Raw genomic sequence first — 12,232 nt, forward strand, 5'->3', positions numbered from 1 at the left:
GCCTTATGAGCTATTGCAAGGTAGAAGGCATCTAAAAACATGTACTTTGTACTTTCTCATAGAGTATTTGTAGAGTACAGCACATTTTAAAATGTAGCCAGAATAGTGATGGTGTACACATTGTGGTTTGCAGACTCACTGAGGCAGAGTGTGGATCCTATTCATCTTTGTACTTGAGGATATAGCATTGTAGGTTCTCCATAGAGGGTTGTTGACTTAAGTGAACAACTGGAGAAGGGAGTGGGCCCATAAGCTAAAGGGTCAAAGTAAGTGAGGACCTTAGTACCCATAGTTACATAGGACTTTATAGTTCACAAAGCATATTTACATGTACTGTCTCAGGTTCCCACTTTATAACTGAGGTTAAAAGCAAAGTGACTTTCCCCAGGTAAGTGGCAGAGCAGGAATTTGAGCCATGATTCCCATCCCCTACACACTGATGACCTGAAGGAAGGTGGAACCTATCAAAGTTGAAGTTGACCAATATTGGAGAGTAGTTTCGGGTTTCTCAATGGTCGGAGGAGTGTGGGAGCAGAATGGTGTGGGTGTTCTCATCAGTCAGCGTGGCTGCAGCACGGCCAGGCAGCATGAGGAGCCGTCAGGGTTGCTGAGTAGTGGAGGATCAGAGTGAACCCAGGGGGTGAGCAGAGCAGGGATTCCTTGCAGAGAAATTCTGACAACTCTGGAGCTGAGCCACCTTCCCAGGACCTCAGTATCATGGGTGCTCAGGTGCTGTGGCCCTGACAGCGCTCTGGGCATTGGTGGTGTGGTGGGGCTCTGAGGCCGTCTTTAGGAGCCTTAGCAGGCTTTTCTTTTCATCCACGTGGAGTAAAGTGGAGAGATGTCATTTCTCTCTTTTCTCTTCTTGAGGACAAGACATTTCAAAGAAAGCATCCAGTTTATCCACGAGTGCCGGCTGAAAGGGGAGGGCTGTCTTGTGCACTGGTATGTATGTCCCTGCTGCAGAGTACCACCACGCTCTGGGTAGTTTGGTTCTCATCGACAGCCTTTTTGGGTGTGATTATTTGATATCCTAATCATTTTTTCTACCCTACAAATCTCGAATACACACTCCACCCTAGCCTCTGGTGTTTGTAAGTCATTCTTTGCTTTTGTCAAAAGAGAACCCTAATTTCTTTTTCATTTTCACCCCTTGTTAGGATTTCTGTGGGAACTGTAGAGCTTGCTGGACAGCAAACACTGTCCTTTTTCTAGCCCCTTAACTCCATCAGACAACCTCCCACAGGGGCTGAGGCTCATCCCGGACACTTTCAAAACTGTTTCTTTCTGGAGAGTTTTGATTGCATGTGTGGGTGTCAGCACTGCTTTAACACCAAAATGACAACTGTTTCTCCATTTATAGATTGGGACTTTTAAGTGTTTTGGCTTGCTCTTTTGCTTTGAAAGCGCAGAAATAGACTCTCAGAATTAAACTGTTTATGGACAGCTGCCCCCTGCACTCAGATGTACTTTGTGCAAGCGCACGTGCGTGTACACACAGTCATAAATACGCATGCACTGTGAAAAAGAGCTGTTATCACACACCCCCAAGGGTAATACATAATGAGCTGTTTACTGTCCTGGCATGTAGTAAGCTCTCAGTGAATGCGGGTTGTCACTGTTATTGCTGCCAGTAACCATATAATCGTACTGCTAGCAGAGCTGATTTGCCTGGGGAACCAGTAGCTGACACTCTGGAGCCAGGGCTCTGCTGTCTGTTCAGATGTAGGTTGAACATGTCACCTGTCTATCTTGAATGAGGTATACTGTTAATAAACTGAAGTGCTAACAGTCTTTTGATTTTCCAAAAAGAAGTTGCTACTGAATTGTGTGCTCTTGCAAGATGTTGTCTCTCCTGGGAGGTCCTGTCGAGGCTGAGGCAACCCCACCTTGCAGGGAGGGTAGTCACTTGAGCTCCAGAGAGAGCCCCCTAGGAAGCAGGGTTTGCTCTAAGGGCATGTAGTCCACCCACGGCAGGGGTAGAGGGGACTAAAGATTTCGTTGCTCTAAGAACGGTATTCTACAGTTTTATGCAGTTCTTGAAATAGTGCAATTTTTCATTTCACTTTTAAAATGAACAGGAAGTATCATAAATACAAATTGCAGTTTTGTAACTTTCATTTACATCGACTCTAAAGCACTTTAAGGGGGTGGGTGCAATTGGAGTTGTTTAAAGGGGTGTTCTGAAACCCTGCTTCTCAGCTCTGCTTGGTCCCTGCGGAAGTAGCCTCTCCTCCCTCGGCCCAGGAGGATGCAGACCTTAGGAGCTATGAGTCCGTGATGGGAGGCCTCAGGGAGGAGCCACCACTGACAGTGTGATTTTTATTATTTATATTTGAATATGAGTAGGTCTGGTAGTCTAGGGATCTTAACTCTTACAACATGTACATCTGAAAATATGCTTTTCAAAGAGTCAGAAATTTGCTAAACTTCCCCATCTTAAACCGTTGCTCAGAATACTCTAAGTTTGACGCAGCACCACCTCTCTGTAACTGCCTTTGATTTGCATATGCATTTAAAATTGGTCCTTACTCAGCCTGCTAGAGATCATGAACCGTTATTGCCTAAAAAGCATCCCCTTGACCACCTGCCAGAGAACCTGGCTGAGGGCATGGAGTGTGCCTGCTTTTGTACTCAGCCTGGTTTATGAAAAAGAGCATGAAAGTAAGATTGCTAAGGGCTTCTGTATCTAGTGGGTTTTAAAAATTACAGATCTAGCCCCAAGATTTAAAACCCCAGACTTTTAAAAAATGTGAAGCTTTCTAAACTAAGGTTATAAATGGATTTAGCACACACATCCTGGGAGCCTCAGGTCATCTTGGTGTACTTCAATGTCTTATCTGTCTGAGGATCAGAAAATATCTGAGAAGGGTTTGGGAGCAATAGAGAATTGTAAAGCTGAAGTGTCCAGAGTCATGTCAGTAGAAAATCAATCACAAATGAGACTAAAACAGCTAAAGAAGGCCTGAGATGTCAGGGTACTAAATAGAGGGAATCTGAGTTCTATTTCTGAGTGATTTCCCAGTGCCTGCTTGCTGTTGACACATAATCCAAGGCAGTGAAGCTCTCTGGAAGGTGGTCTCACTGCCCCAGTTCCCCGTAGATGGGTGATAGGATTGCACATCTGCACTTGCCTTTGGGGCCCCTCACATGTGCTGACCTTTTGGCCTGCAGCCTGGCTGGCGTCTCCAGGAGTGTGACCCTGGTGACGGCATACATCATGACCATCACCGACTTTGGCTGGGAAGACGCCTTGCACACTGTGCGCGCAGGCAGGTCTTGTGCCAACCCCAACCTGGGTTTCCAGAGGCAGCTCCAGGAGTTCGAGGAGCACAAAGTTCACCAGGTGATCAGTCCTCAGGGGACCTGGGAGATGTGGGCAGAAGACCTGGGATTATGGTCCAAGGATGGCCCAGTTCACGAGCCCATGGAGGTCACCACTGTAGAGCCACAGACTCTGACCCTGTGTACTTTTCGTTATGCGGTGTCCACTCTGGGAACCCTGAATTAGCTTTTGGGTGTATCCCTTTTGGTGACGTGCCATCTTTCTTGGTTTGGCTTACTTTCCTGTCCAGACTAAAACCTTGAAAAAGCATACATTTGTCTTGCTCAGCACTGGCAGATCCACAGCAGAGCTGTGGTTTCCCGGGGCACCTTTATTTCTCTGTGCATATTTGGCAAAACCTGTACCCTTACATGATAGGTAAAGTTTCCATGAATGCAGGGTGCCATATGTGATATTTCTTTTGTCTCCAACCTCTCCAGTATCGGCAGTGGCTGAAGGAGGAATATGGAGAGAGCCCTTTGCAGGATGCCGAAGAAGCCAAAACCATTCTGGGTAAATATAAAGAGCAAGGGCACGTGGAGGCCCAGCCGGGCACGAGGCGGTGGAGCGGCTTCTCGAACCTGGCTCCCCTGTCCTGCAGTGACTATACAACAGAGACCTGATGGAGAGGGATCTGGTCCTCACTCTCTCACCTTGCTTGTCTTCACTGTGCACCTGCGTGTGCACAGTGGTGTGTTGGATGCCTCCGCGGCCTGGGATGGGGTGGCAAGGATTGGGCTGGGAAAGGGTGTTGGCAGCTGGTGGTGGTGGTGTAGCTCTGCAGACTCTCTTCACTGCCACCCCTCCCCCCGCCGCCTTGGCCTGCCCGCACCTTTGCTTGCTGCACCAAAGGACGCTGCTCTTCTGCCATGTAGCACCAAGGGTGTGTGTGTGCACGTATGTGCATGCATGTATACCCTGTGTAAGATACGGGTGTGCATCACATGTATGTGTAATGCGTGAATGCAGGTATGTATCCGTTTGCACCACGTATGGGGGTGTAACGTGTGCAAGTGTGTGTCTGTGTGCACTGTGGGGGGGGGCGTAACATGCGGGTGTGTGTCCGTGTGCACTGTGTGCGTGGGGGTGTAACGTGTGCGGGTGTGTGTCCGTATGTACCACGTGCGAGGGTATAACGTGCAGGTATGTGTACGTGGTGTGTGGAGGTGTATACCTCATGTGCATGTGGAACCTAAAGATCAGTACTGCCATAAAAGTCACAACATGCGTGCTACTAGGATTTGTGTCGCCATCTTTCCCTTTGTCCTTGCCCACCCTCCCCCAAAGGCCTGTGAGCTCCACATCTGAAAAAGCTGTGCAGAGAGCAGCAGCTGGGCCTGGGAGCAGGGGCGAATGGCTGGTCCGCAGATGGGCTGAGGGCAAGGGCAAATGGCTGGTTTCTGGGGCCTAGAGTGATGGGGGCTAGAGGAGTTTCTGAACTGCCTTTCCCACAGTGTGGGTGCCAATCCTGGCTCCCTACTGCCTTAGCCATGCCACTGAGTTCTGTTTACTCTCCGGGCATTTGCCCCTGCGCTCTGGCTGCAAGCCCACTGGATCTGAAGTCAGTGTGCACCAGGGCCTTCACCCTCCAGCCGTCCAGGTGCACGGCTCCCTCCCACCGCTCCCAGTCTGCAGCAGGCACTCCTCACGGTCTGCAGGCACCCATCAGGCCCAGTAGCCGTTTGCGTTTAAAAATGCCTTGAGCATTTATTAAGCACCTTTGTGTATGCTTTGGATTTGGTGTTTGACCTCAGCTACCTCATTAAATTTTTTTGTAAATGTGTTTTCTGTTACCCAGTCAACTCTGTCTCAAACAGTCAGCCACTATGGCTTCGAAGCCGAAATGGAAAAGCTTCAATTCCGTTGAGCTCTCTGATGTTTCTTATTTGGGATCCAATAAGGATGCTTCCAGCTAGGTGAGCTCCACCTTCAGGCCAGGCTAGAGGGCAGGAGAGCTGTCACAGCGTGGGTAGCCCATGGGTGCTGTACAGGTCTGTGTCCCATCCTTCATGCCAGCTCACGTTCTTGAAGCACACAGCCACATGCCTGAAAAAGTACACCTGGCCTCTCCCTAAAGTGTTGTTGTGGCCCTGTATCTGATTCCACCACCAAGACAACACCTGAGTAAGAAAAGAGGCTGGGCGAGATAGAGGGTGTGTTGAGGTGAGCTCTTTAGGGAGGAAGTCGCCCCACAGCATGCACTACATCCCAATGGCCGAACCACATTCACTTACAAAGTTCATGTTTTCCTTAAACCAGAAAGAAATGTAAATATGTTGATATAAAAAGTATTTAGAGTTATTAGCTTGAATGTTTAAATATGTGTGTATGTTTACAAAGATCTCAGCATATTTCTGTAGGTCTTGAAATGTTTTAATGTTTGTCGCCAGTGATGTTCTTTCTCTGCAGCGACTCCTGGAGTTCTGAAATATTTGGACTTCCTCAGAAGAGTGTAATGTACCTGAAGTTGCTGAAATATTGGAAGGCCACAGTGTTTAGGCCCATGCTGCCAAAAAGAACCTAGAGTTTATTTTTAAGTACCCAGCGGTGATTTGTAAACTTGCTTGTTTTCTGTTTTAAATTGAATGCATGTGCAATCATAATGTCAGATGTTGACAACTGTTAACGCTCTTAACAAGAGAAAATGTTTTTCATTTTTACCTAACGCTGCTGCCTGGGCTGTTCTTTAGCCTCCCTCTGATGACTGTTAGGTGACTGTTAGTACTGGCGATATAGCCTGTCTTGAGCAGGCAGCCATGGGAGTGGGAGGCCAGAATCAAACTGCATAGACTGAGCAGTTGCTGTACAGCTCTGGTGTGTGTGTTTCCCTTGGTTTGGGTCCTCTGCAGTGGAAGTTACCAGAAGCTACACATTTCTGTTAATAAAGGGCAACTTAGCCAAACTGCACTTTATGTATGCTGTATTCTTCCTTCCTGTGGTGGGGGCGGGGCTCTGCCTGTGAGGAGGACCATGGTGACTAGATCCCCTGCCTACTGCATGGGTGGGGGTGCCTTTCTGTAGAAGCTCTTGTGTTCCTCCATGAGGCAGGCAGCTGGTGCTAGGAAAAGTGAACTGATTCCTCCATAGAAGAAAGGATCCTCAATGTGAGCTGAAAGAAATGAGGGTGTTGGCGTTTTTTGCTTGCACAGAGTAAGATTGAGTGTCTGTACTCTGGAATTGCTGCGCCTGGCACACCATGAGCATTTGCTGAGCACTGCTGGATACGGTGGTTGTGATTCCACACTGAGCTTTAGTTTGAAGGAACAGAAACTGGCTTGAAGAACAATATAAGTCGATTTCCTAAATATTCCTGTATAGATCCAGTGAGGGAGGAAAGAAATTTAACTTTTTACTCCAGGGATAGGCTTGGCTTGAACTGAAGGTAGGTGCACTCAAGCATTAATGTGTGGGCCTTTTGACTGTAGGTGGCAGGCGTGTGTTCTGATCAGCTTGTAATGCCTGGGGGCAAGGAGAGGTACAAAGAGTACCTTCCACACTGGCAGCAGTCCCTGGTGGGTATAACACACACGCACAACAAAACACCTGCAGGCGTTAGAAAGTGCGCTCTGATGCGAGCTGTAGGCCCCAGTGTGACACCAGTGGTCCCTGTGCGGCTCTCCTAGCATCTCTGAGGGTGTGTCCGTGCCTCGTCTTGTGTGGAGAACTCAAATAGTAGCAGCCAGCACCAAGCACAGAATCTGAGGGAAGCCTTACTGTGGAGGGGTATGAGGCAGGAGCACACTAAGCATAGCTGGATTTTGGCATCAGTTCCAGTGTAATAGGTCATGCACCTCTCCCTGTCTTATGCCCTCTCCTTCCCACCTCCGTCTTGACTTGAGACAGGGTCTAACACCAACAACAGTCATCTCATGGTGGTGAGCTTTGCCAGACACAGGGGCATAGCCCCTAAGCCTCACAAATCCGCAGAGAAGGTACTATTCCAGTTACTTGATGCACAGAGAGGCCAGGAAATACACCTAAAACTAAACAGGTGCTGGACCTGACCCTGGCTCTTTTTATCCCAAATCCATGGGCAAGGTGGGAGGCAGGAAGAGCAGCAGCCAGGGCTAGGAAGGGGACTGGGGACTCAGCCAAGTGCCCCCACATTCTGGGCCATGCAGAGGGAGAGCTGAGACCCCTGCAAAGTGTCAGCACAACTCAGAACCAGAATCTTTGCTTTGGCTTCTTTTGCCTAGTTACCCTGGAGTTGTTGGGGACACTGTGGGTGGTGGTCACCTCTGACATTTCTCTGGGAGCTCACCAGGGTTTTTCAGTGGAGATGGTAGTGGCCCTGGGTAGGTGTGAGGTGCCTTTGCTGCTGGTCACCAGACTCAATGATTGTGGCCAGACTGGAGGTGGGTCACAGTGACCTCCCTTGCCTTCCCCTCCCTCCACCTTATTCCCCTGATCATGGTAGGTGTTGTGGGCTCAGCCTGGACTCAGACACATTCCTGGTGCTCAGAAAGACTGGTTGGGTGGGTTCAGCAGCTTAGAAAACCTGTAATCACAGAGTGGGGTGCCAGGTGCTATTAATAGGTTCTCCCTGGTATACCTAGTTTGGGAGGGGTACTTAAGGAGAGGCTTCTTGGGAAAATGATAGCTAATTTGAGACCTGAAACATAAGTGTTAGGTTAGCTGGACGTGATACACGGAGAGTGCACGCAGAGGGACTAGGTGGGCCTCAGCCCAGTGTAGGAGACTGCAAGCACCAAGAGGGTAAGTGGCAGTGGTTGGTTGTGCAAGGCAAGGCAGTAACACAGCAAAGGCCTGGAAAGGCATAATAACCGCAACCATTTCTCTAATGCCTCCTAACTACCTGATGTACATTAGCTGATTTAATTCTTACACCAACCCTTTGAGCTAACCAGGCTTAGGTTAACATGCTCACGTTCCTGCAGGTCCAACTCCTGAGTGTGACTTTAGTGCCTCTACTCTGTGGCCTTTGGGCAGTGTGAGCACCCTTTTACAGATGTGGGAGACCCTGGTGTAGGCCAAGCAGGCCAGCAGCAGGACCAGGCACAGGCAGAGGTTAGGTGACTGCATGTGAAGAACAGGTTCTCTTACTGGACAAGGTAAGAGAAGATGGCCCTAAACAGGCATGGCCATGGAGGTGAAAGAGGCTAAAGAGGTGAAGGATTTGAGAGGCTGAGAAGGGAGAGCAGGTGTTCTCGGTGACCGATGAGTGTGAGTGAGCCCAGTAGCCTGCCCCTCTCTGGAGTCACGCTCCAATGCAGAGTTGTTTTGTGTCTGCGTCGCCCTACACCTGGAGCCATGGCAGGCCTTGTTGGTGGAGGCTGGAGCTGAGTGACTGCCAGGATTGAGGGCCCCAAAGGGTGCATCTCCAGGTGACACTGTAGCCTCCGTCTCAGCGAACCCCAGCCTCACAGCTTAGGCCCTCAGCCTGCCTGTGCACCTAGAGCAGACTCACAGCAGCCAGACTCACTGTGACTTATGCATTCACACGGCACCATTTTAGTTTATTGTGAAGGACAGAATAAGAGATGAATATTATCCCTTAGCCAGGTTATCTCTCTCTCATGATCAAGATTTTTTGGGAGGCCACATTAGTCACTGGGCATTATTGGTGAGCCCTGACTGTCAGGAAAGGGAGCATGACAGATGGGGTTTATCCTGGCCTGGTGCTCCTTGTCAGAGCCACAGCCTGAGCGCACGCTCCCTCACACACCATGTCTGCCTGCTGGGCCAGCTGCCCCTCTGTGTACATACCATCTGCCCAAGGTGTCTCTGACCTAAGTCCTGTTGTTCAGAGTGCCTTCATTAAACGTGGGCATCCTCAAGTCCCTTCAGCAACGCTGCAGCTCTGCCTGAGGATGGGTTCTTGTGAGTGACCTGTTTCGTTATCGGGTGCCAGTTCTTTCTAGTTTGTGACTAAGCAGGAAACCCCATTTCCAACATCTGGGGTTATGTGGTGATACTCCTACATACAGACGACATATAAATTCTGGGGGCTGGGGGGTGTGTGTGTGTGCACTCACGGGTACACACATGCACATGTGTCGTTTATTGTTTTTATTGTAAAGAAATTCTAGCCTTCAAGGGAGTTGCAATTGCTAGGAGTGTGTTGAGTTCAGTCAGTTTGGCAGCAGGTACCTATGGAGCCCATGGAAACGTCCCCAGATGATCAGAGTCCACTCTGCACACCAGCATCTAGTCAGAAAATAGGGAACACAGAATCAGCACCCTGTGGTCCCACATTAGGTGTCTCCTACCATCCTGACTCTGAGTTATTAATAATTTTATTAAGAATGTGCTTTCCACATGCATGCATTTATATATACATTTAACAAGAAGTCACCAGGACTTCAGAGGGTAGTTCCTCTTCCCTTTCCTTTTTATTGCCCAGGGAAAGGGAGAAACCAAAGAAAAATTAAAAAAGGAAAACAACCCAAATTTCCCTTGATTTGTTATGTCACTTGAGGGCTTGGAAGTGTGCTTTCATTCCCTCCATAGGATTCAGTAAGGCTTCCTGTGCCTCAGCCTGGCCAGGACCCAGCAGAGGGTGTGGACCAGCGTAGCGCACTGGCAGCGTTTCATGCAAACCTTTCAGTGCCTGGAAAAAGGGACACTTTGCTTTCTTGCATTCCAATTCCCACAAGAGATTTTGAGGCCAGTGACCATAATAATGGAGTGTACTTATTTTAACAACAGTTCTGCCAGTATCAAAACTAAAGTTCTGTTTTGCAGCTTAGGCTTAACCAACTTAAATAAACATGTGACTGAAGTTTGCAACTGCTGAGTCTGACTCTCTTCCCATCAGGGGAAAAAATTGCCAGTACGTGCTTGAACATCTGTCAGTTTGGGGTTATATTTACTCTAGATGTTTATGCAAACTATTGGTCATTAAGAGTTAATAGGTCACAGTTGTAAAAGTACAAGCTTTCCTGAAGCTTCTAAGTTCAGTTATTAGAGTCTAGTGTCTAAAGAGTCACTTTTGCAGGCACACCTGTTGGCACACCTGACTCACGGAGATACCTGAAAGTACTGGGCAGCTCAGTAATCTACCAGAGTGTGGTTTTGACTCTTTAGAGCCAAGTTTAATGGAAGAGACATTTTGGATGGGATTGTTACTGAACACATCCTGTGTACAAAGTCCTGTTTAAGAAAATCAGGTGGGAGTTGGGGGAAAATCCATTAGATTCTTTTTGGGTTACCATTTCCTCAGCAGTTCAAGGAATGATGTTGCCTGGGCCAATGTTAAGAAATAGTCTGGTCACACCATACATCATCTTGCCAGCCTGACCTGAGAGGGCCACATTGGCTCACATTGGTCCTCCTGTCCTGTGCTCGGTCCCCAAGGGCAGTATGAAAGGAGCACATGCACCACACCACCACCTGCCCATGGCCCCATTGCCCACCCCTAGAAGCACCCAAGCGTAAGCAGGAGCCACACTCACTGGAAAGCAAATCTGCCTTTTGTTGGCTGGCCCTGGGTTTCCCCACAGGACTGATGAAGCCTTTTGGAAAATAAAAAGGCCTTACATGAGCTTTAGAAAAGGTCACCTTCTGCTTTAAGAAGGGCAAGAGGCCCCCATGGCACGAAGCTTCCCCAGAACAGGAGTTCCTTGGGAGGGCTTGTCCTGGGCCAGTGTCGGACATCTGGATCCTCCTGGCTTTGTTAAGCACGCTGGTGTGGTGACAGGTGAGAAAGGAGGTGCCCCTGAGTGGGCCTTCGGTATCTCCATGAGTTAGGTGTGCCAAGATGAGCAATCACACCGCTCAGCAGAGAGGACCACACTATGCTCTGCCAGAGCCCCTCACAGTCATCCCCACCATGATCCAGAGTATGGAGACACAGGCCTGTGGCCAGTTGGGGCAGGGGTGCCTGTCCAGATAAGACACCCCCGGCCGTGCACACAGATAGGTCCCACGCCCAGCAGGCCTGGCAGGGTCCAGTGTGATCCCGGTTCTCTAGAATATGAGAGGAAGTCCCAGGGGGGAGCCCACTTGTGTGGGGACCTTCTCAAGACTGGCATGAAAGAAACTCACTAGAAGAGATGAAGAGTACCAGAGGGCACTTAGTCTGGTGGCACGTGGATGTGGCCAGAGCCAGCCTCGCGTACAGACTTCCTCAGATGTCTGGGAAGGCCTCAGGAGACCCCAAAGTGCCACCCACTGAGATGTCAAGACCCTCATGGCCACAGTCCTGGGGCGCTAAGTATAGGCAAGGGCTGGTGTGTAGGCTTCATGCACTTTTTTCTTTTTAATGTACAGCCTCACAACAATCCTGTGAGAGGCTATCATCATTATCCTCAGTGTCAGATGAGGAAACCGAGTTCTAGAGAACTGGAGTGACCTGCTTAGTCCGCAGTCAGAAAGTGGCTGAGTTAAGGTTGGAATCCACGTGGTCTGATTTCTTCACCTTGGGCCAAAGTGTGCTGAGGTTCCACCAGCCCTTCTAAAGTACAGTATTGGTGAACACGCACATTCTGTTAACCCTCTACTGTGAAGGTGGGTTCCCGAGATGAGAATTCTCATGGAATGTGAGTGGGGAGATAAAGGTGGAGATGGGTAGTGGTGCACAGGAAGTCCATTTCTTCTTTCAACCAAAGCGTGCTTGTGGACAGACACTGTGGCTGTCACAAGTGCCTCTGACAGTAAGTTCCTGAGGTAGCTGTCAGAGTCCTGGGATGTCCTGAGGTCATGCAGCGCTTTGCGAGAATGTAAAATGTATGTGCAGGGTGGCATGTACGTGCGGTGGTGTGTGCATGGGGAATGAGATGTGTTTGAAGTCATTTGGGGGTCTTTGTGTATGCAGGATGGCATGTGCATGCAGGGTAGCATGTGTGCAAGCTTGTGTGTGAGGATGTAGGGGTGGCATTTGTATGGGGTGGCATATGCATGCGGGATAACGTGTGTAAGGTGTGTATGCAGGGTGGCAATGTGTAT

General features: G+C 49.1%; 1 protein-coding gene across 10 annotated transcripts in view; it reads left to right on the top strand.

The window, feature by feature from the left end:
* The window catches only part of DUSP22 (dual specificity phosphatase 22), an 89,774-nt gene extending 77,799 nt beyond the window's left edge, over positions 1 to 11,975 (top strand). For 6 of the 10 annotated variants that reach the window (XM_023742022.1, XM_023742023.1, XM_023742020.1 and 3 more), the window contains 5 exons: positions 871 to 945; positions 3,175 to 3,346; positions 3,766 to 3,838; positions 5,124 to 5,241; positions 5,735 to 11,975. In XM_023742022.1, the coding sequence (XP_023597790.1) occupies positions 871 to 945; positions 3,175 to 3,346; positions 3,766 to 3,838; positions 5,124 to 5,241; positions 5,735 to 5,849 (553 nt within the window). In that variant the 3' untranslated portion in view covers positions 5,850 to 11,975. Of the gene's footprint in view, positions 1 to 870; positions 946 to 3,174; positions 3,347 to 3,765; positions 5,242 to 5,734 lie in introns of those variants that run through there. The other 4 variants (XM_023742021.1, XM_023742024.1, XM_023742027.1 and 1 more) reach the window with 4 other exon arrangements.
* The last annotated feature ends 257 nt before the right edge of the window (positions 11,976 to 12,232 follow it).

Source organism: Trichechus manatus, unplaced genomic scaffold (genome assembly GCF_000243295.1).
Source record: "Trichechus manatus latirostris isolate Lorelei unplaced genomic scaffold, TriManLat1.0 scaffold00198, whole genome shotgun sequence".
NCBI lineage: Eukaryota > Metazoa > Chordata > Mammalia > Sirenia > Trichechidae > Trichechus > Trichechus manatus.